General features: G+C 35.9%; 2 protein-coding genes and 1 long non-coding RNA gene across 9 annotated transcripts; 2 read left to right on the forward strand and 1 right to left on the reverse strand.

Annotated features, from left to right (window-relative positions):
- The first annotated feature begins 56 nt into the window (after nt 1–56).
- LOC105692188 lies at nt 57–22348 on the forward strand. Of its 7 annotated transcripts, none has more exons than XM_048657968.1 (10): nt 57–214; nt 281–2389; nt 5586–6660; nt 10456–11302; nt 13125–13420; nt 18416–18502; nt 19585–20112; nt 20326–20557; nt 20652–21071; nt 21275–22348. In XM_048657968.1, exons 3-10 carry the CDS (start codon nt 5779–5781, stop codon nt 21580–21582), a joined length of 3600 nt encoding a protein of 1199 aa, XP_048513925.1. In that variant the 5' UTR covers nt 57–214; nt 281–2389; nt 5586–5778; the 3' UTR covers nt 21583–22348. The 7 variants fall into 7 exon arrangements, with proteins under 7 accessions (XP_048513925.1, XP_012266848.2, XP_012266694.2 ...); XM_012411271.3 differs by lacking the exon at nt 57–214 and having other exon boundaries at nt 230–2028; nt 2375–2389; XM_012411425.3 differs by lacking the exon at nt 281–2389 and having other exon boundaries at nt 70–214.
- Nucleotides 2485–3373, reverse strand: LOC125501665. The gene is made up of 2 exons (XR_007279265.1): nt 3206–3373; nt 2485–3119 (listed from the first exon to the last, which is right to left on the reverse strand). It is a non-coding gene; the product is annotated as an uncharacterized LOC125501665 (long non-coding RNA).
- On the forward strand, nt 13427–16157 carry LOC125501664 (putative uncharacterized protein DDB_G0271974). Its single transcript, XM_048657979.1, has 2 exons — nt 13427–14049; nt 14145–16157. The coding sequence occupies exon 2, from the start codon at nt 15448–15450 to the stop codon at nt 15733–15735; it is 288 nt and encodes a 95-aa protein (XP_048513936.1). The 5' UTR covers nt 13427–14049; nt 14145–15447; the 3' UTR covers nt 15736–16157.
- Nucleotides 22349–22658: the final 310 nt, after the last annotated feature.

Below are 22658 nucleotides of genomic sequence, written 5' to 3' on the forward strand. Positions count from 1 at the left end.
ATTGACACCTGTTGTTTGTTTTTTGTTTCGCCCGGTCAACACCCGTCTGACACTTGCTCGTTCAACCTGTTTGTTCGAGGAATTGAGAGTGTAATTTGTCACAATTGTCACCTCGTTATTTACTTTCAACTAACAATCTCTTGACCCTACTTCGGTATGCCAGGAGATTTCTGCAACTTGGAATTTCTTCAAAACAAAAGGAAATGCAGATAAGGTTCGTAATACAACCAGGTTCTTCGACCGTTTTCAATGTTACCGTTGTTATCAAAAGGTTTTCAAGGTACTCAATTACACGGTACACGTCTAACAATAAATATCATCAAAAAAAGCTGATAGTTCTTGGTATGCTGTTAGAAGAAGACCATGAGCGGAAATTGAAATCTGGACCAAGCGATATTCGAACAACTCATGGGATCATAATCCAAGTGCTGAGTAAAATGCTTCATCAATACTTCTTTCAGTCAACAAAGTAGAGACCAAATAATAGGATTGGTATCGATAGTCGTTGAAACAAATTGGGGTAACTCATTGCACAAAGACTGTCTAGTTTCACGTTCTGTCATACATATAGTTTTTACGATAAGTTATCGGTCAGATACAAGAGACAACTATTCCCATCCGTTGGGAAACTGAATAAAATTTACCTAGTTCGATTTTTTTCTAGGAAATGCAGAATGATCGCTGTGTCAAATTAACTGCACATACTGTCCAGTGTTTCTGGTTGTTTAATTCGTCTGTCGGTCATGACTTGAGAAATTTTGCCAAGTATTGCAGTCGACGGTTCGGTGATTGCTGTAACAATGATTTATTTTACCCTTATGATCGTGGTACGTCAAAAAGCGATTCATGTATCGAGCACTCGACATACTCAGGATTTTGTTTTGGCTAAAGTCTTCTGCCCAAATCCATCATTCTCTCAAGTCATCCATATACTCGAGACAATAAATCAAGGTCTAAGTATAGCATTATACTCAAAAACAACCGCTGCAAAACAAATGGATGAAGATCGTCGTATCACCTAAGAATTGTCATTTCCAATCACCGTTTTGCGATGCATAAAAAATTACTAATTTTCGCTGGTTAAATTCGTCCGAGAGTCGCGACAATCGATCGATCGTCGTGCCCGCGAGTTTGATCAAATCGATTGCGCGTGATTTTACATTTTGAATAGACGAAACTTGCATCTTTGCTTAATATGCACATTACAAGGGGTTCGAATTGAGGCAATAATTTTATGTGCGAAAGTCTAGTTCCCCTCGAAGCGAAAGCATCGGGGACTAAGATAATACTAACAATTGCCCTCCGGATTCTAACGCAAAAATGAGACCTCGAGCAAACTTCAGTGCAAAGTTCAAAGAGGATAACCGTTCCCGTCGGTCTTAGCGGGGCTAAAGGCAAGCATTATAAAGATTTAGGGTGGTCACGTTGATCAGGCAGGCGCACAGCTGGCTCGAATCCAAGAACCGCCGTCTACGTCAACGCAGAAAACCAGGAGCAGCAACCACAAACCAGCAGCAGCAGCAGCAGCATCACCAGCAGCAGCAGCAGCAGCTGAGCATCTCGAGACATCGAAATTTGCGAGCTGCTGCTGTCGGAAATAAATATTGAGCCGTTACGATATGAGAATAAAATTCTTAACAAAAATTTAAGCAATCGCAACGTCCGACGACTAATTGATGATATTTATTTTATCAACTGATTAATTACGCGCAAATTATTGTGATAGTGTTTAGTGATACTTTGAACCGCGCTTTTACCGTTGTTACATTGTCGCTAAAAATAAATAATTAAATTAATTACCTGTATCGAAAGTTGAAAATTGACGAATAGTAATAAATATCAACGATAATAATAAAAATTGTTAACAAGTTGTTATTAATGTTTTCATAATTACGAAATAAAATTTCCAAGTTTTCTTAGAACCGCTGATTTAAATATTAACGGTGAATCGTTGTTGCTGTGGTGGTGATATCTCGTTGAAAATATTGAAAAATACATAGAGTGCAAAAAAGTAGTTCGAATTTATGGGTATGAATCTGCCTATATAACTCTACATACATTTGAACGGGATCGATAATATTCTATTCTATGTGAAAGGCACACGCACACACGCACGCACACCGAGATATCTACATATAGAACACGTTTATGGTGAATTAATTATTATACACAGTGACATTTTATCTGCATACCCACACACACACACACACACACATACGCACACACGCACGCACATGTGAAATAAATAGTACGATATTACTCGAGATTTGTAACGATATACATTACAATTAGTGTTTTCTCGGAAGCTGATCTTTCTTTCGTGTTGTTTTTTTTGGTCTCTGTTTTTTCCTGGACCTCGCGACATTCCTAGCAGTTTTCCAAGAGTGAGGTAAATATAAATCGTTTGAGTCAACTTACAATATATATATGTATATTACATGTAATATACTAGCATCTCCATTTATATTCAAAGACAACACTCGGTTGAACATTGACTTATGTTTATTTATATTTTACATGGGAAATTTCGAAGAATTCTTTTCCTCCACACGCATTAACGCTGATTTGATAATCATAAAGAAAGACAAAAAATTCAATCTGCCTACTGACGATATTGCACGACCATCGGAGAGAAAAGCATTTGGTATTATCAAGGTCTACCTGTAACGAACACGTGATCAGTGTGCACCGATGGAATGTAATTGACCCGTGGATGAGAGTGATTCGAAAAATTTGACCGACTTTTACAATGGAATGAATTTAAAATTAGATACAAGTTACCCTTAGCTTTCCTCACGTTCCGTGAAGGATCGATTCCGCGGGTAACCGGGCGAGGCAATAGCGTGGTATATATTTTCTTGTATATAACCGTTAAAGGGGCAAATTCAGGGTGAGCAGATATAACACTCATCCACTCGCGTATACCTATGTGCTTTCCTACCTTCGCGGTTAAACGAGGTCTGAGATGTCGTTATAACATGGTCAAGTCTGAAATATGTCACCGTGCGATCGTTGAAAACCACCCCGCCTTGGTGGTGGCGAATTTAAAATTTTTTCCTCTGTTTTCGGCTACCTTTTTCCCTTTCTCACCGGTGCCAGATTACATGCTACGTTTTCGGCTGGAAGAAAAGAGAATTCAGCGTAGTCAGTTCTACTCGGGCAGTGGGTGCACGGTGTGATATATTTCGATACGATTCAGGTATACCTGTGTGTACGATGCAAAGAGGATTGGAGTCGGAAGAAATATCGATTCCTTGAAACGCGCGCCATTTTACGCGTGGAGGGAACGGGGATTTAAACGTGTAATCTTTGCAACGGTTGTGTGTGTCGTAGGGAGACGTTGATCGAGTGCTTCATTGATGGGTGGATCGGTTGATTCAATTTGATTTTTTGGTTCTCCAAAAATGACGCCTGTAGTTTGTAGGGGGAATGAATTTTTCAACGGTAATCGGCCGATGGTATAGACGGTGGATGAGTTTCTTTGTATTTTATTGCGGGCCCTTGGCAAGAAGCCGCGTTTTGTTGAGGGTCGATACGAAGATTGCTAACTCCTGTTATTCAGGTCAGAGTAAAGTTTTTTAAGTAGGTCAAACCGTTAACATTCGAATAGCCTAAGTGATCGGTGTGATTTCAAGATGGCAGATATAATACATAACCGAAGTTTCGTTTTACTTTTTGGTTTTTTGTTTTTTTTTTTATTTAGAATTCAATTTATTTTCATTCCTGTACAGCTCCGATCGGAATAATTTCTGTGCTTTTTTGCAACGCGAAACTGCTGCGGAACTATTCCCGCTCCCAGAAACACTTTTTTCACGCTATTCTTACGCACATGCGACGTTTTTTCATTTCGATGCGGGACATTTCTGCTTTTTCCGAACTATACACGCCAAAATTCCAAGTAAGAACAATTGGCGAACAATCAAGTATTCCAAATTCGAATTAGAAGCTCGTCCATTTTCACCCGGCTGAAAATGCAGATTTATCACCTCGCCTTTCTGCGTTACGTATATTTCTTTTATTCGCTATTTTTTATTCGGGTGCAACGGACTGCTACGGGCACGCATGTTATATCGGGTCTGCGTCCAGGTTATAAGGTTTGTCGAGATTGCGGTAAAAAAAGTAGTTTTGGGACGAGGGTTCGCGAAATTTGCCAATTCGGAGGCGATGTTCGTTGCGACAATTCTCGCACGGCAGGCGACCAATGATCTCAATTCAGAGTGAACTCCGTAAATACGGCTGAGATTTTCGGAGAGGTTATTCTATACCGCGGCGCATTTATTCCCGTTTTTCGTATGAAAATTGTTTCTAATCCTGAATTGCAATATCGCGAAGCGCACCGCGACGCGTCGCGTTATCACACGCGATTATTTATGCGCAAAATTTTACGTCACACGAAGAGCGATTAATCTTGGAAAAGGGCCTCGCGAAAATCGCCGTTGAATTTCGCATGCGGCTAGTCTTCGGAACGTTTGCAATAATCACAATGAAACTGCGTAAATATGTAAATTGGTTTAAAGTTTCAACGACAATTGCACGTACGTATACTATATCGCGCCGTAAGTACGTACTATAGTCTCGTGTATACCGGGCTGCAGGAGACAGACATTTCGCCGTATAACGTCTCGCTGTTTATATCGTCGGCTTTTTGCCAAAATCCACTAACAATAAGTTCGTTGTACAGTTAAAGGTTATACACAGTTATATACACAGTTATGGACTCGCGACGATCCGCGATTTTACCAATAACTCAATTTTTCGCTATTTCCTTAACGACGATTAAAAAAAAAAAAAAAAAAGAATCGCAGCATCGAAGCGGAGATGAAAACGGGAAATTATCGCGTAGCCCGCCGAACCATGGTACGTGGTTTTTCTGAATGAAAACGCACGTTGTTATAGAGCGTTTTTGTCGAGAGCTTAATTTTAGTGAACAATTTATTATCTCCTCGTATCGACACGGCTGCGCGGAGAACTGTAAAAATAATCGCAAAATTGATACGTCTTTCGAAAGACGTATGGGGATACGGTAGAACTTTGTTCCAGATCGTTCATTCGTTTTAAGTGTACGTACAAATTTTTACGACGATAGCACGCCTTACTTCTCCATAGTCTGGCACTTCTTGATTATTTGTACGAGGCGTTGATATTATAACGGCAGCTTAATAGCCTCCTTCGCATACGATGTTTTTTTTACACACACTATATGGGATTTTATCGCGAATATTGTCTCTCGTTTTTTCTTTATTTATATACACAATGCGCTTATGACTTTGGGCTGCCGTCTTCTAGGGATATTTAAATCGCAGGTACTATTTGTAAAGTACGCGTTAATTATATTATTCATTTTTCGATTCTCGAGAATCAAACTGTTACTTCGGATCCATGTGCATTATTTATTTACATTTTTTGCTAGACAAATAAACTAGTAGCACGATCCAACGGATCTGTGATACTCCATCTTGGAAAAGTTTCCTTTTTTTTTTTTTTTTCCACAATACAGCGTCAATTGGAATGAATCGCGGAAGCGTGGCCCCGCTCCAATGAAAGTACATAATGTCTGAAATTGTTGTTCAACTTGTTTTTTTCAGGATCAAGGAGCACCCGGGCGAACAGAGGGAAGAGATAACGGAGAAGAGGAGGCAGAAACAGAATGTGTTTGATCGGCGGTGCGAGTATCTTTTTCGAGAGGTGCGAGAAGATCGTTCGAGGGGTGGTTGAATACGATTGAGATATGACGTAGTATAGCCCTGTCGCGATCGTTTGAAAAGAAATCCGTATCTCATGCTTAACGAGAGAAAGTTTGACTTGGATGACAGTTCGGGTGTAATAGAAGCAAGTTCCGATCGTAATGGAAATGGAGCTCCAAGCGCGTCAATGTACTCTCAGATTCCTAATCTGGATACAGGCATGGATTCGTTTACGTTCGATCCATCCCTCGTCACGGTCGGGAATTTGTCGACCCTCGGGAATTTCGGTAACCAATTGTCGAACATCGGCAACAACAAGGAGGTCCGTTACGCCTCGTTTTCAACGGTACCGTCATCCGCCTTGCCATCGATGCTTCCGCCACCTTTGCCGCCACCTCCGCCACCTCTTCCTCTCCACATGCAGCAGCGTATCTATTCGAGGTCAATGACATCTCTGCCTCCGGAGCCGTTTATGCTGATGCGCTCGAAGGCCTTGAACAGAAGAGTATGCATAAACGTCGGCGGTGTTAAACACGAGGTGCTTTGGAGGACATTGGAACGGCTTCCACACACCCGTTTGGGTCGTCTCCGAGACTGCAATACTCACGAAGCAATAACTGAGCTTTGTGACGATTACTCGTTAATAGACAACGAATTTTTTTTCGACCGACATCCGAAATCATTTAGCTCAATATTAAATTTTTATAGAACTGGTAAATTACATTTAGTCGATGAAATGTGCGTTTTAGCATTCAGTGACGATTTGGAGTATTGGGGTATAGATGAATTGTACCTCGAAAGTTGTTGTCAGCACAAGTATCATCAGAGAAAAGAACACGTTCACGAGGAAATGAGAAAAGAGGCTGAATCGCTCAGGCAACGTGAGGAGGAAGAATTTGGCGAGGGTAAATGCGCCCAATATCAAAAATGCCTTTGGGATCTTCTTGAAAAACCAACGACTTCTATCGCCGCAAGGGTGAGTCTTTCCTTTCCATTCCAACGGCACGATCTACGAGCATTTCGGGTTTTTTCCAAATTCAAATCGATTCCAGAATTTTATATACTTTGTCACGGGGGAAAAAGAGAATCGTCAAATCCATTGAAATCAGAGATTTTTAAAACTGCGTCGTACGTGTTAAACAAAATAGTATATTTGAAATAACGATATTCAAAGAAATAACAAGAACTGCGTAATTTTTGCTGCGTAACATTGAACGAGCATCTGTTTTGTTTGCAGTTTTGGTTAAATTTAGCCTCAAAATGACAAAGTAAGATGTAACACAAAAAGAACCCCATTCAAAAAAAACCAAAACTGACTAAATAAATAGAAATAATCAAATTTGTGGCCTCGACTTATTAAATGTTGCACGTATACAAAATACGTAAATTAGGCATAAATTTGAATTCATATATCGTTTCGTATATCGATGTGACGCATATTATTATTGTTATTGTTATTTTGTTGTTGATCTTATTTGTGGGGTACTTATTGAATGTTCGTCCACTTTCGGTGTTTTGTATTTAATACCATTTAAACATGTATAGAAACAACGCATGAATTTGCATTTATTATTATAATCATGTATTACAAATTTATCGATCATCATTACTGTTAATTGTTTTCTTTTTGTTTTTTTCTCACATCCTTCTGTGCATAATTGATACGAAAAAATATCATTCATCGCTATATTTATCATTCTTTATACGCAATCAATCGCGTTTTATATTCGGAATGCAACGAATTAGAACATCAGAAAAAAAAATAAATAAATAAAAAATAAACAGTAGCTGCACAATGTATTCTTTCTTATTATAAAATGATTCTTAATTTTTTTTTTTTCTCTTAAAATTGTGATGTTTGATTTTTGGATATTTTTATATACCTATCTTTGTTTCTGTTTTTTATAGTAACTGCATTAGGTATTAGATTGATTTGTGAATCCCATCCGTATGGTTATGAGAAAAAGAAACGCACATGCATATGTAGGTATCCGTAGTATATGTAGAGAAAGTCAGAATTATGGAAAAACAAAAAATTAAACAAACTAAAGAAGCAAATTAAAAGATGTAAAGTAAAGAAAAACATTAACTTATAATGTTCTAAAAAAAAAAGTAAAACAAAAAAACGGTTAGAACAATGTTGTATATATACTATGAACGATATAATTCCTCGTGCAGAGAATTTCTATAATATATATTTTATTATTTCTAGGTGCTGTGACAGCTCGCTATATAATACATATATCTTATCTACATACCTTCCTCTAATTCTTGTCCTTCTTTATGTCCTCTTTATGTCAGCATTCAGATGAGAACTATGAAAAAGTTGGCATCTTCTCTGTCGTTATTTTCTTTCATTTTTTACTTAATTTTCGATTTTTCTTTTCAATTTCTTTTCTTCAAGTATTTCCTGCAAATCATTGTATTCATATTATATGTATATACATACATATATAACGTATATATATGTACATAAGAATAAATGAAAGCAGATTATGTTGGAAGGGTTAATACGTGATTACCAGGCATCATTTTTTACTCCATATCTCGGCACCGCTCCCTACGTACCATTATCGTCATATCAAATTAAATATAACCTATGCTTATAACGCAGTGAAGAACTTTTTGTCAATCTTCGAAAATCTTTTAAGAATTTTGGTTTATCAGAAGGAGAAAAAAAACGAGCTAATCGTATGGAAAATTATATTGTTCATCACGTTTGATTGAATTGCGTAGGTATTCAATCGTCCGAATCGTGATAGGAGTAGAACTGAAAAAAGAAAATGAAGTTCCTCGAAGCTTCTTCAAACTATACAAAGTCGAAAATAAAAACCGTATTTTTCCACAAAATACTTAAGAAAGTATATGAATAAAGTCAGCGCTATTATTTCTAATTAACGTTGAAAATGAAAATTAACGGCATAAAAATTATTTAATTTCATGGTGTTTTTGTAAGAGTTGAGGGAGCGGGTCCTGGATGGGAGAAAATTAGGATCGGAATGCGCGAGAAACTGTATATAATAATTACATACCTAGTGGAATATTATAGTCCATAAAAGAAATATGATATTTATCGATATTATCTGTATAGTATGTGACATTTTCTTAATTTTCAATCCAACAACTGTTGATCGACGAAATTTTACGTCTAAGATAATATGGCAATACGAAATCATATACGGTTTACGTTTGTACCTAGGTATGGTGATTATTATTGTTGATGTTGTTGCTGGTGTTGTTGTTGTTTAATACGTATAAAAAGATGCGAATGATTATCTATATTACGCAGGAGATTTAATTTCCTTCGCACCGAAATCGTATGGGAAATGGAGAACACACGCGGGACACACGTGTGCGATGGCCCAAAGTCACTCGGTGTCTCATGTGTTTTATTATTATCATTCAATCATTTATACACGTTACATACACGTGGTATACGCGATTCACTATATATTTTGATCTTGCGCCATCATCATTCCGAACGCATATTAAATGTCGTTATTTTTATGATTTTGCTAAAAAATTTTCTTTCTTTGATATTATGAATCATTATTTTCCACGTTTCGGTATAGGTATACATAATAACATACTTATATACATACTATATACACGCAGAGTTATATTGTAACGAGCTTATTATACATTTATCGTTACGATTTTTATTATTATTATTATTGTTATTGTTGTTGTTGTTGTCGCTGCTGCTGTTGTTATTATTATCATAATTATTATATCTATTATGCGTGATTATTTCGATGTACTTTTTTTTATTTTATTTTTTTTTTTATGTAGGTACAGTACACGCACACTAACATGCTTTACATATATATATGTAATATAATATACATGATACAAACAATACATGGCTTACCTAGGTAGTATAGATCGCATATCATGTAAAGAAATCATGAAATTCTGTCTGAAGAAAAAATGGACCTGACAAAAAATAATAATATTTTTTCCCGTCGCGTATGATATAAATATATTAATACAGAATTTTCATAAATATTTACCTATTTTGATTAGGTATTTAACGCTGATTGTTATTTTGTGAATAATTAATCAAACAATAGCGCAACGATGTTCGGATTTTTTTTTATTGAAATTTTTTTTTTACCACCTGCACGCGCAATTTCCGATACAATTGAATCGTGACGAAATTTCAATAGATTATTATCGAAATTTATAATATGCATTTAATTGACCAATTGGAAGTTCCTGTTGCGTTTTAAATACTCGTAGGAAATTTGCACGCGCGATGTGGTTGAAATATTAACGAAGTTTAAATTCAATTATTGTTCAGGTTTTTATTTATTCAGACCGAATTTTCGTTTTGAATAATATGTTGTTTTTTTTTGTTTCCATTATTATTCAATTGGTTTTTTGTTCAGGTGTGCACACGCTGTCGATTTTATTTGATACAATGAGGGATGAAAGAAAGTGAGTGAGAGAGAGAGAGAGAGAGAGGGAGAGAGAGAGAGAGAGAAAGAAAGAAAGAAAGAAAGAAAGAAAGAAAGAAAGAAAGAAAGAAAGAAAGAAAGAAAGAAAGAAAGAAAGATAGATAAAAAATTAACGATGGAAAAATTGAGGCTGAAAAAGACATAATCGGTGATTGTTACCTGTGTACGATTATTTGGATAACTAATCGATCGGTCAATCGATTAATTTGTAAATCGAAGATGACGACGACGACGACGATAAGTGGAATGTAAATGATATATTTCTTTTTTTTTTTTGTTTTTTTTTTTTTTTTTTCAAATTGCAATTGCAGGTGATAGCTGTGATATCGATACTATTTATTGTGTTGTCAACAATCGCATTAACTCTGAACACGATTCCTAGTATGCAAGTGAATGATCAAAAAGGAAACTTTCAAGATAATCCTCAACTAGCGATGGTGGAGGCGGTTTGCATCACTTGGTTTACACTCGAGTATGTACTTAGGTTCAGTGCCTCGCCGGACAAGTGGAAATTTTTCAAGGGAGGTTTAAATGTTATCGATTTACTTGCGATACTCCCTTACTTCGTGTCTCTATTCCTCGTTGAAACGAACAAAAATGCAACGGACCAATTCCAGGATGTGCGTCGGGTTGTACAAATTTTTCGTATAATGCGTATACTGAGGATACTCAAGCTTGCACGTCATTCTACAGGATTACAAAGTCTTGGCTTTACATTGCGAAACTCTTACAAAGAGCTTGGTCTACTCATGCTATTCCTTGCTATGGGAGTATTGATATTTTCAAGTCTCGCTTATTTCGCCGAAAAGGAAGAGCCTGGGACTAAATTTATAAGCATTCCGGAGACGTTTTGGTGGGCAGGAATCACCATGACTACCGTAGGGTATGGGGATATCTACCCAACAACTCCCCTCGGAAAAGTGATTGGAAGTGTTTGTTGTATATGTGGTGTCCTGGTAATTGCGTTGCCCATTCCAATTATCGTCAATAATTTTGCTGAGTTCTACAAGAATCAGATGAGACGTGAAAAAGCACTTAAAAGGCGGGAGGCTCTGGAGAGGGCCAAAAGGGAAGGAAGCATTGTTTCCTTTCATCACATCAATCTGAGGGACGCTTTCGCTAAGAGCATTGATCTCATCGACGTCATCGCTGATACCGGTAAGGGATATATTGTCAAACTTGAAACAACGATCTAAAACTATAAACTAAACAAAACACGATCTTTCTATCGACGCATCATTCTTCACGATAGAAATGTTCATTTCACGAATTCAATCGCTATTTTTTTTTTTTTTTCTCTTCTACTTTCGTTCTTCGCACCATTTTACAGGTTCGGGCTTTTCAGAACTTCGTCGTTGATCTTGAAACGGTGAAACACGTGCGAGCGGTAGTCTTTGGAAATGTGTTCCATCCGAATGAGGATGTCGAAACTTCAAAATATCGGCAGATGGATTCAACGTCCTTTGCATCCATTGAACGCTGATTTTGAATCGCTCTAATGAATTTAATTGCTTTCCTTGAAGTCGCCAGTTTCGAAGAAATTCGATTTTGAGCCGAAGATTTGACGCGATTTTTAAAAGAGAATAAGATTTGAAACGTTGTATCTATTTGTGGATATTTTCAGGGTTGAAAATACGTCGAATCAACGCCCACGAAAAACCACACCAGGGTCATAGGAATAGAGTAGAGTGCGAAGAAAAAAACATTTGTATTCTCATCGGATCAATTTTGAGCGGCTCGTTCACCGCTCAAACTTGTCAAAGATGTTTCAAACTTATAAAGTCGTTTACCCGCTACGGTCGTTTACCCATCTTTAGAACCAACGATTGTCGTCTTACTCACCTATTTAGTGAAATAAATACCGTCTGAATTACATCTGCGTGCGTGTTACGGTAAGATTTTTCTAAAGAAAAGGAATGAAAACAAAAACTTTTAAGAGAAAAATGGACCGCTGCCGAGAGAAGACGAAGTCAAGTTCAGGAGGTTATCGAGGTAGACAATTTTTAAGGGCAAAAAAAGGCTGGATTATTTGTACATGTGGGATGCATGAAAATTGTCGTACAATTGTTGTATTTAATTCACACGCGATCTGGAGCGTGGGTGGATCGATCGGGGTAGCGACTCAAGAATTATGTGAATGTTGTAATTTGTTACATTGTCTTTACAAAAAGTATCACAATATGTTCACCTGCCGAAACGTTTTACCTGGGTTTCATTTCTTATTTCAGATCTTATGTACCTCGTACCTGCGACTGTTTTTCCGCAACAGGGAGATCCGGAATAATTATTATACATATAATGAAATTCTAGTTTCACCAGCTGCGAATCGTCCGGATCCGGATTGTTCTGCTTTTTTTTGTTCTTTTTTTTCTGCCTTTTTTACAAACGAAATATTCAACTGTGACATTCGCGATGAATCCAACTTTCAAACCGCAACGTACTTCAACGAGAGTGACATGTGCACGGTTTCGTAACATCATCATTACGTTATTACGTGTTATTCATAAAAAGAAATAAAATTTAACTGAATAAATTCGACGAAAAAATTGCATGATGTATATATTTAAATTATTCTATAGTCGATTGTTTATGTCCGTAGTCTGGTATTAATACTTTCTCACTGCTGAGAATAATGTAAATTTTAGATTACCGCAGAAAAATTAATCTAACAGTTTCCTCGCCATTTTCCAAAGTGTCCCTATAGGTATGATCGTCGTACACGTATAGACATGTCCACCATCTTTCACTTTTATACATTATTTATAGAATATAATCATCATAATTAAATGGATTATGGCTAAAAAATGTTCTCATAGGCTAGGTTAGGTTTTAGTTTATAGGTAAGGTAGCAGCTGACTGTCGCTAGAACCGTTGTCATGGGGAAAAAAAGTTGAATCATGAAGGAAGGAAACGCATTTTCCCTTAGATCACACACTCCTATTTTCTGCGCACGATTCAACATAGTGGCTACTTTGTTTAGGTCAGAACATGTCGGGGATAGACGGGAACAGTACGGAAGGCGAATCGGCATGTGGCCGAGGTCCTGCTCAAACTGGTCCTGGATGTTATCGTAACTACGAGCATTGTAGCATAAATACTCATCGAAGAAGCGCGTCCAATTGTCTACCGACCCTGCCTAACGATCTGTCAACTCCGGACAGCCCGAATCATCGACTCCTAGATTTCGCACCGAATTCATCACCCAGTAGGAACAACGACTACTTTCAAGATGATATTCCCATCCAACAATCGACGCAAGGGAATACCACACCCAGTGTAAGCTGAGTTTTATGAGTTTGTTCGATTAATTTTATTTCATTTATTCATTCATTTCATCGTTGTCGCCGTTAGGATAATAGAATCCTCGTACGATTGTTCACGTATACGGTGTGTGTGTAACGTTTGCATTATATTAGGGCTGCAGGAGAATTAATCATACGGTAAGGAGAGGTTGAAAGAACGGAAAGGAGAACAGTACGACTTTTTTCAATCAATTAATTTTTTTTATCCGTTAAGGGGCGTGGAAAAGTTAACATTCGGATGTTTTTCGTGTGTTTGTTGTTTGCTATTTTTAACGTACCTACGCCGCTCTGTGACAGCTTTCACCTAGAATTACAACGAATTCGCGAAAGAATGTTGAAGTAACGGAGAAATTTTGAAAACATTCAGGGGACTTGCGGTATAATAACATATGACATGATATGTGTATGTATATATGTATATAATACAACATGTACCCCGGAACGATCATTTTTGTAGATGATCATGATCGCGAGACAAGATTGACCATAGACATGAACCTACTACGTTGTTAACCGATTAAAAAAAAAAAAGTGTCTGTGTCTGTGATCGAAAAGGCGAACAAATTAATATAACGAGCGATAAGACAACCTTTAATTATTGAGGTAAGTATACGACAGTCAATAATTCGAACAAAGCGCTTTAGAAGTTAGAAATTCAATAAATAAAATACCTACTAACTTCTTTTGCTTGACTGCAGATTTTGAAAGGGGAATTAGAAACGAGGAGTGTTCGTGACGAAGACGCGGCAAATGGCTAAATACTAAAAAGAAATGGAAAAAAATAAATTGAAGGATAACGTGTTACGCGGACACTTGATAAAATCCACAGGCTTCGATTCAACGTTGGAAGTCTAGTTTATCGCCATTTTTTGAAATTTGATTTTTTTTTTTCAATCAAATCAATTTGTCGGTCACGTTATCACGTCGCAATGTGTTATTTTCACTATCATTTTGAGTAATGAGGTAAGGACGCCATTATAATGATAATTGAATAATATAATCGAAAGAGAGGAGAAGAAAGCGAGTTTGGAATTTCTAAATTTTATTTTTGTACATAGAACGAGAGAAATTGGATTTTGACAACTCGACGACTCAATTAGTCCTAGTAATCAGGTTTGTATTCTAAAGGTGTGTGCTTCCCTTGTGTACGAAAAATTGATGAAAAGGTGTAATTAATATGAGTTCACCCGACAACCCATCAATCTAATTGAAATGAATGAAATCGTTTGTAGCTCATCTGTAGACGATCGTAGTGTAATTAGAATTGCTTGATAGTGAATCGACTTTTTTAATTAAATAACGAAAACCTGCTGACGTAACTGGCCGACAATTACATACAGGATGTCCAAGAAATCTGGAAACGGCTTATAATTAATGAACTCAAGACGGTGAAAAAAACTGAGAATTTTAAATAGGTTTCTTTGATGATTTTTTCCAAGCAATCGAATGGTCAAATCAGATTTTGGACCCTATGGCTTTGAAAAGGGCCCGTAGGTCTCAAATTTGGAATTTTCATCAAAAACATCAAATTTTATAGATACATGTATAATTTTCGGCTAGATACATGCGCAAGTTTTCAATTAAAGAAGATCGGCTCACTATCGAATAATTCTAACTGCACTACAAACGTCAACAGCTGAGCTACATAATCGATTTCATTCATTTATATCATGCACTCAAATTGATGATTTGTCAGCTAAACTCATATTAACAAAGCTAATAGCTAAGATCATTGCAGTCCTCGACCCTCATATTCATACTTTTGTTTTTATTCTCAAAATTTCGTCAAGTGTTTGGAAAATGGGCTTCAGAACACAATCACAATAAGATCGTCGGTAAGAATTTTGGTTCATATTTTCTTTTTTCTATACAAACCACCCTCTACGCTATAATAAACGTAAACTAATACCGTATTCAGACGTTTATATAAAAACAATTTATATTTCTCATAATAATGGAAAATGATATTATAACTGTCTGCATGAAGACCAAAAATGAGGAATGCTAACATGTACGGAAATCATCAGTAGTAGTCGTAGTAGTAATAGTCGTAATGGTCGTAATGGTGGTAGTAGTAGTAGTAGTAGTAGTAGTAGTAGTAGTAGTAGTAGTAGTAGTAGTAGTAGTAGTAGTAGTAGTAGTAGTAGTAGTAGTGGAAATGTTAATATTGCTAATAACGCTAACAACGCTAATAATGCTAATGATAATAATAATATCAATGATGATAATACCAATAACAATAATGATAATAGCATTATAACAATAATGGGTTTACTTATAAGTAGTTAAGTATATGTAATAATTTATCAAAATTCAAGCCATATATATGTACATACAAATAGGTAGAAAAACATATATATGATTTCTTTTCATACATCTCATATGATTCTATAGATAAATACATCCGATATATTATAATAAAAATTATTCATACATACAATTAACGTGCACTTTTCCTATTATATATCTGTGCCTTATACTATTTTTATATCCACGTTCCCGTATATGGTTCACATTTATTATGAACATAATCAAATTACGCTCTTATGAAATGGGCATTTAAAAATGGACTAATCAAAAAAACGAAAAACAAATACAGTCACATTATGCGGATGATTATATGTTTCGCGTTCTGTTTCTCAATTTTGTTTCTTCCTAATTAAGTTGGTATGAAAGAAAAAAAAAATTGTACATGAAACTTTTCTATTCTGTTTCAGGTGAACAGACGCAAGAATTATTTCACGTGATCGCGAGAAAGTGCATTGAAGAGAAAAACAAATAAATAAATCAATCAAAATACCCACCGCATAATAAACATGTTACATGCATATAATTAAACATATTTATACAATACGCTAATACGCTTTAATAGTTGTTATTAAAAAAAAAACAAGAACAAACAAACAAAAAATATTGTTGATATACAACAATATTTGTATATGTTTATTTATTTCTAATAAATATGCATCGTAATTGCGTTCTAATTTGACATATTATATCACATAATATGATAGCAATTACTTGACGTAGCACCGCTAAAACTATTTTCTTTTGCATTTTTTTCCTTTTCGTTCATTTCCTTTCAAATAGACTGTCTGTTCTCATGATACATCAACTTTTCTGGTGGTTCGCGACGGAATTAGCTATAAAACAAAATTGAATGAATAAATATTAATTGACTGAAAAAAAAAACCACAGAACACACGTTCGGAAAAAGTAAAAAAAAGTTCATATAAATTCTCGTGATTATTGTCTGTGTGTCGCGTGTTTGAATAAAATTCAGCGCGTACGTGTATTAACATAAACCACAAAGTTGATTAATCTGTCTCAGAAAAGTAATTCAGTTGTATTACCAGTGCTATTATAGTCTATAAAAAACTAAAACAAAAAAAACAAAAAATTAAATGATGAAGAATTTTCAATGGGAATTTTTAATCGAAGACAATTACATTTGCAGTGTAGTTGATGCATAGAACCAGAACTTTTAAACTTTTCTTTCGATATTCATGACGAAACCGAAGGGTATGATTGGATTGGTTAATAAAAACGGAAATATGAAAAATCCAAATTTTTCATAGGGATGATTAAAATTCTATCTTGTAGTTATAGCAATTTTTGCGGCAAGAAAAGTAAACGAAAATAATTGTCATGAAAGAATAAGTATAACAGGAAAGGGAAAGTAATTTTTTGTGAATGGTTAAATTTCGGAACGTCGAAAGTGGAGTGCGAAAGAAGAAAGAGGAAATGTTATACATATAGTAAATACTAATTGCATGCGGACTACAAAAGAACGTTCAAACTATTTAGGCTGAAACTAATTTGACCAACGGCTAAAAGCTTCTAGGCTATTATTAAACACTGAACTAAGCCTTCGACGATATACGGACGATACTATTGGGCAATAGAAAAGTGACAAAGTTTCATCAGAATAGATTGAATATAGATTAACATATGTATATTTATGATTATGTTATTTTTAAAACGTGATCGTATCCGTTTCAAATTTATATCATTCGCTAAGATGAAACTCATTTATACGAATACATATTCTTGTCTGATTCAGTGGGAAATGATCCTTTACTACCCTACCGTACTGCTCATTTTTAAATTAATTTTGTTGACTCGCCATTCTTTATTCCTTTATTTTTTCATATATCATTATTGTTATAACGTAATCGTATTAATTGCTTCCCCCGGGAAGAAAACTTTATATAGCGCACGGCGGATCGATTTCTAATTATATCCGTCTCTGGGATATTCTTAGACGGATTTCCCTGACCTTGTGCAGTTCCCTTACTTCCGGTGAATCGTGAAAATAAATCCAGGGCTGTTATAATTTGGACAGAAAAAAAAGTCCCGAGATATCTCGATCGTGAAACGACGAACGGTTTTCGCTGATTAAAGAAAAAAATAAAAATAAAAAACTAATCAAAAACAAGAAAGCAGATCACCGAGCTACTTTATAATTACTGGACGGAAAAAATTACCAAATCGAAACGGCAAAAATTATGAATTACGATATTTACTTGAAAATCGAAACGTCTAGACAACCAAGATGGAAGAAATACATATGAATGAGGCTGTTCAGGAATGATGATTACTGCAGGGCTATGTGCACTGCAATTTTCAGATAGAATATCTTCTGTTCGTTGATAGATAGCGATGGCGATGAAAATTAAATAACCGAGTATTCTTCGAGATGTATAAAAAAATTTTCTTTGATACAACAAGGTAATAAACAATTTCTCACTTCAAATACGCGTGTATAATACTTTGACCATATTTTCCGTACCATCTTGTTATTTCCTCGTATATATACCCTTTTTTCGACCCTCGCTGTTTTGTGTTACATACCAATTATTATTATTATTATATAGCTATTCCGATCGGCGTGCTTTTGGTATTGAGTATAAAAATAAAAGAAAATTGTAAAAAAATATATACTTCTCAAGTAAATCTGATTTTACAGGATGAAGCTGAGAAGAAGGACGGTAGAAAATTCGACAAACTTGAAGAATTGCCTAGTGAATTCGAATGCTGTTTTTGTACTACAAAGGTATGGCAACTCCATTCGCATCTTTATTTGATTATTTCACTTAATTATAACCACCTCATTGAATTGTATAATTTTTCTTATTATACCTATTATGATAAAACGCAAAATTTTCACCGTCAAGAAGATGATAATAAACTTTTATTGGCTCCTTTTTTTGTTTTTTTACTTATTACTTTTCCCACCATTATTTTTTCGTTCTTTTTTTTTGCGTGAAAATGGTTGTTCACGTGGTTATATTCACATATAGTGTAGGGTACGCCAGTTTTTTTCTAATTAATATACATCGTTATTCGGTTGTAGCGTGACTGTCAATGACCCTCATAATATCTTCTGATAAGCCGTCGACATATTTCTCTGGTTATCTATACCTGCGTGAATGATATACTTGTGTATAAAGTCACAAAGTATGTACCCATTCTTATAAAAAATAGATCGCTATCAACCATCATGTACTTACGATGTTTTAATGAATTTTTATTTTACGTTTTACAGGGTTGGGCAGACTTCGATCGCCTTTTGGGAAATCGTTATATTTTCTCGTATAGTCCTAAAAATTATCGTTGTCTTTTTCGTTCATATATATATATATATATATATATATATGTGTATATTTTTATATTCTAGAAATCCCATGCGGCTTTATCGTAATCTACAGAAATCGATTCGAGAATTGTGTATCGACGCTTTATATGATTTTCAGTGGTTTTATGTTGTTGAGTTTAAATTTTTACTGTTAATCATTTTTAATCAGTATCTTTCTTTTGTGTTTTTTTTTTCTATTTTTTTTTTTTTTCAATTTGCAATAACGGCATGTGGTAAAAATGTATTTCAGACGTTGTATGATTGTTTAATAACGGATTATGTTGTCATGCTTGAATGTCTAAATAAATAACCTAGAAATGTTACCGTACCGGAAATTGTTTCATAGTTTAGTTTCGACTTTTCTTATACCAAAGTTGTTACCTCGGTTCCTTTGAACATATCGATCTGCGAAATTCAAGAGAAATAACATAATCACGATGAAATATCTATATTTGAGATAAAATCCAGAGCGCTACTCATAGATTTAAAATTTTTTCTAGGAGTATAAGGATTTTAGGGATGCGGAGAATTTGATGCCTCTGGCAACGAGCGACTTCCGGAATCCTATTTGCCAAGAACTGAAAGCACTGCGTGATTCCTGCAGCAATGCGGAATCCAGTAACTTTGGATACTACAACTATCAAAATTCGCCGAATCAGGAGACCTATTCGACCTCGTATTTCAAAAACAATAACAACGAATCCTGTAGCGCTGATAGTACCGACACCTTCGCCAGCTGCCATACCCACTTTTTTCACTCCCAAGGTGACCTTACCGAAGAAGGGGACAGCAATCTTTACATCAACCCCTTGGAAAGCACCGCTGACAAGTGTAATGATTGTCATCATCAAAGTGCGTCAACAAACACAAAAAAAAATACACCTACTGGTGTTTTACTCCACATATCTGACGCAGTGCAGTCTTCGAACAATCAAACTACTCAAAATAACGAACAGGCGAATGACGAGGGCAGAGGAAGTAGCAAAGATGTTTCTCTACCGAAACACAAAAAAACCCGTATCCAACAAGTGAGTGTAGAATGTTGAGGTTACTAATTGCACGCTGATTTTTATTGAATCAATTAACCTTACGGGGTGTTTTTTTCTTCAATTTTTACGGGATGTCAAATCCTCACTTCGACGTCGAAACACCGGCGTAAAACGTTCGAGGGTTTGATTGTGAATTTTTCGAAAAACCTGAAACAATTAGGCTTCACTTTTGACTAACCAAGAATATTACAGAGTGAAAGACTACGTCCCCATTTTGGACTAACTCCAGATTCTATATCGACCGTGGTCGGGATAGCGATCGAAAGTACAATCGCAAGGGATAGTAATAATCAATATTCAGGAATTACTGGCGCCCAGGAAAATGGCATACTAACACAAGCTGCTGATAATTTTACTTCCCCATCCCGAATAATCCATCATCATCTATTTGGAAACATAACTGGCTTAAAGCACTCTTATTCTGGTAATTGTAAACATCGTATGACCGTATTATAATCATAATGTAGTTCAACTCTAGCGATGGGAATTCATGAAGATTTTTTTTGTTTAAATTTTAGGAAAATCCAGTGGGAGTAAGTTGTCCCTATCCAGCAACTCGATAGACAGTGAGACAATGCCGTTTATAGATCGGCATCGAGTATCCAAGTCGATTTTGAAGAAATCGGATGCCAGCGGTAACGTACGCTACAACAACGATAGCTGGGACTCTGACAAGGAAAAGCTGATATCGGAAAACACCTCAGCCACCAGTATTTACGACAGCGAAGGTGACGCTCGTGATGCCATGCTGATAAAATGCCCTCTACCAAAACCGACGTCGCAATCTGTATCGGAGCAACAACCAACTTTTGGAACTCTGACAACCAAACATAAAACTGAGGGCAAACACCGAGACACCACTTGCTCCGATCGTACTTCAGCCAATGCAAAAAACTGTACCACGGTGTTCTCCAAATCACTGTTCGACGCTCCCGAAGGTATAAATCAATCATTATCATTGAACTAGAAAGTTTAATGATTTTCAATGAAAGAAGTTTCAAAAAAAAATTTAGCGGAAAATAAAAATCTGCTTTCTATAATTTGAACATCCACCGTCGACTTCGTCGAATGGATCATTGGTCGGGAATCGAAACCCATTGAAAACTAACTTTTCTATGAGCAGAATTGATGATTTTTACAGAGGAAAAGCAAGCACGTGACGAAGCGGCTACTGAAAACAAGAGCAAGGGATACAAAGACGAGCATAAAGCTAGAGAATCGGATTCCAAAAGGAACCAACGTTCCAAAGGAGTGAAGGGAAAACACCAATCCACATTCATATGTACCCCAAACTCGTATAATGCAGAGAATACAGGTGAGAAAAGTGTGATCCGGGACAGAGAAAGGAAGAAGATATTGAGCACTAAACCAAATAGCAGTACAAATCAAAATCCCACACCTGCAAATTCTAATTGTTATTATACGGATTATAATCGGTTCACCTCCTAGCAGAGAAAACCGAATAATTATTACGAGTATTATTTATGAACAAAGTTTTTATCTCCAGGAGTTGAAAAGATATTAAGGGTATGACACCTGTTTGTACAAGTAGATATATCAACAATGTTATTTTGAACGAGTAATTTTAATGGCCGAATAACTTGGAATAATGCCCCAAGAATCATAATTAGGATGAAGAGTTTTTTGAATAGCATGAAATGTTAACGGTTGACATGTATATGAGTATATGTAGATAGATATTCCCACAACGTTATGGTTGATCGGTATGCATATCGAACACTGTAGAGACGATGTGCATCGCTTGTTATTAGAGAATATTTTTGGACGCTCTTCTTGGATGGTTTTAAACTGGAGGATAAATAAGATAATAAATTAATTGATATAACAGAGTGTGAGGCGTCTAATACGATTTAAAACGGGCACGCGTTCGACTAATTGTAAGTTACTTCACATTTTTTCGTAGACGTCATTTTACTTGATTCGATTCCTCTGAATGCGTTCGATGGGACTTAATCGGCCGGCAGGATACGTAGTTGAGTAAATTCTTTAAATGTACATACGTGTACCACCCACAAACAGAGCAAAATACGACCAAGGAAGGCAAAGAAAAGAATACATCTAGTGCAGTTACCAATAATTTCACTAGCAATAGTCCAGAAATAGTCGCGCATAATGTTTACGTAGCGCAATGATAACATATTATGTGATTCTACACACTCAATTGTTCAATAAAGATTTGTCAAACAATCATTAATAATATGACTCGTTCATTTGTTTTCAGGCAATAAACAAAATATCCCGCTTGTGTGGGGGCAGCAGACGATAAATGACGCACAGTGACGAACGCAACTGAAAGAGATAGGCTAGTTTGTAATCTTGACACTTCCAATCCATACAAAACTTGAATCTGGTAAACAATGAAAACGAAATACAGTGCGTCTTGAACTGTCAAAGAGTAAACATGTGTGTTATGATTCTATTCATGCTTTGGAAAACCAAGTTTGTTATCTAACTGAAACTTCTAGCGGTTCTTGTAGTCTAAGATCCCGATAAGATGTTTATTT

Source organism: Athalia rosae, chromosome 7 (genome assembly GCF_917208135.1).
Source record: "Athalia rosae chromosome 7, iyAthRosa1.1, whole genome shotgun sequence".
Classification (NCBI taxonomy): domain Eukaryota; kingdom Metazoa; phylum Arthropoda; class Insecta; order Hymenoptera; family Athaliidae; genus Athalia; species Athalia rosae.

Coding starts and splice junctions, on each gene's coding strand:
- LOC105692188 (XM_048657968.1), top strand. CDS start 5,779: ATGCTTAACGAGAGAAAGTTTGACTTGGATGACAGTTCGGGTGTAATA. Junction 6,661..10,455: donor CGACTTCTATCGCCGCAAGG/GTGAGTCTTTCC, acceptor TTGCAATTGCAG/GTGATAGCTGTGATATCGAT. Junction 21,072..21,274: donor ACTGTTCGACGCTCCCGAAG/GTATAAATCAAT, acceptor TGATTTTTACAG/AGGAAAAGCAAGCACGTGAC.
- LOC125501664 (XM_048657979.1), top strand. CDS start 15,448: ATGCTAACATGTACGGAAATCATCAGTAGTAGTCGTAGTAGTAATAGT.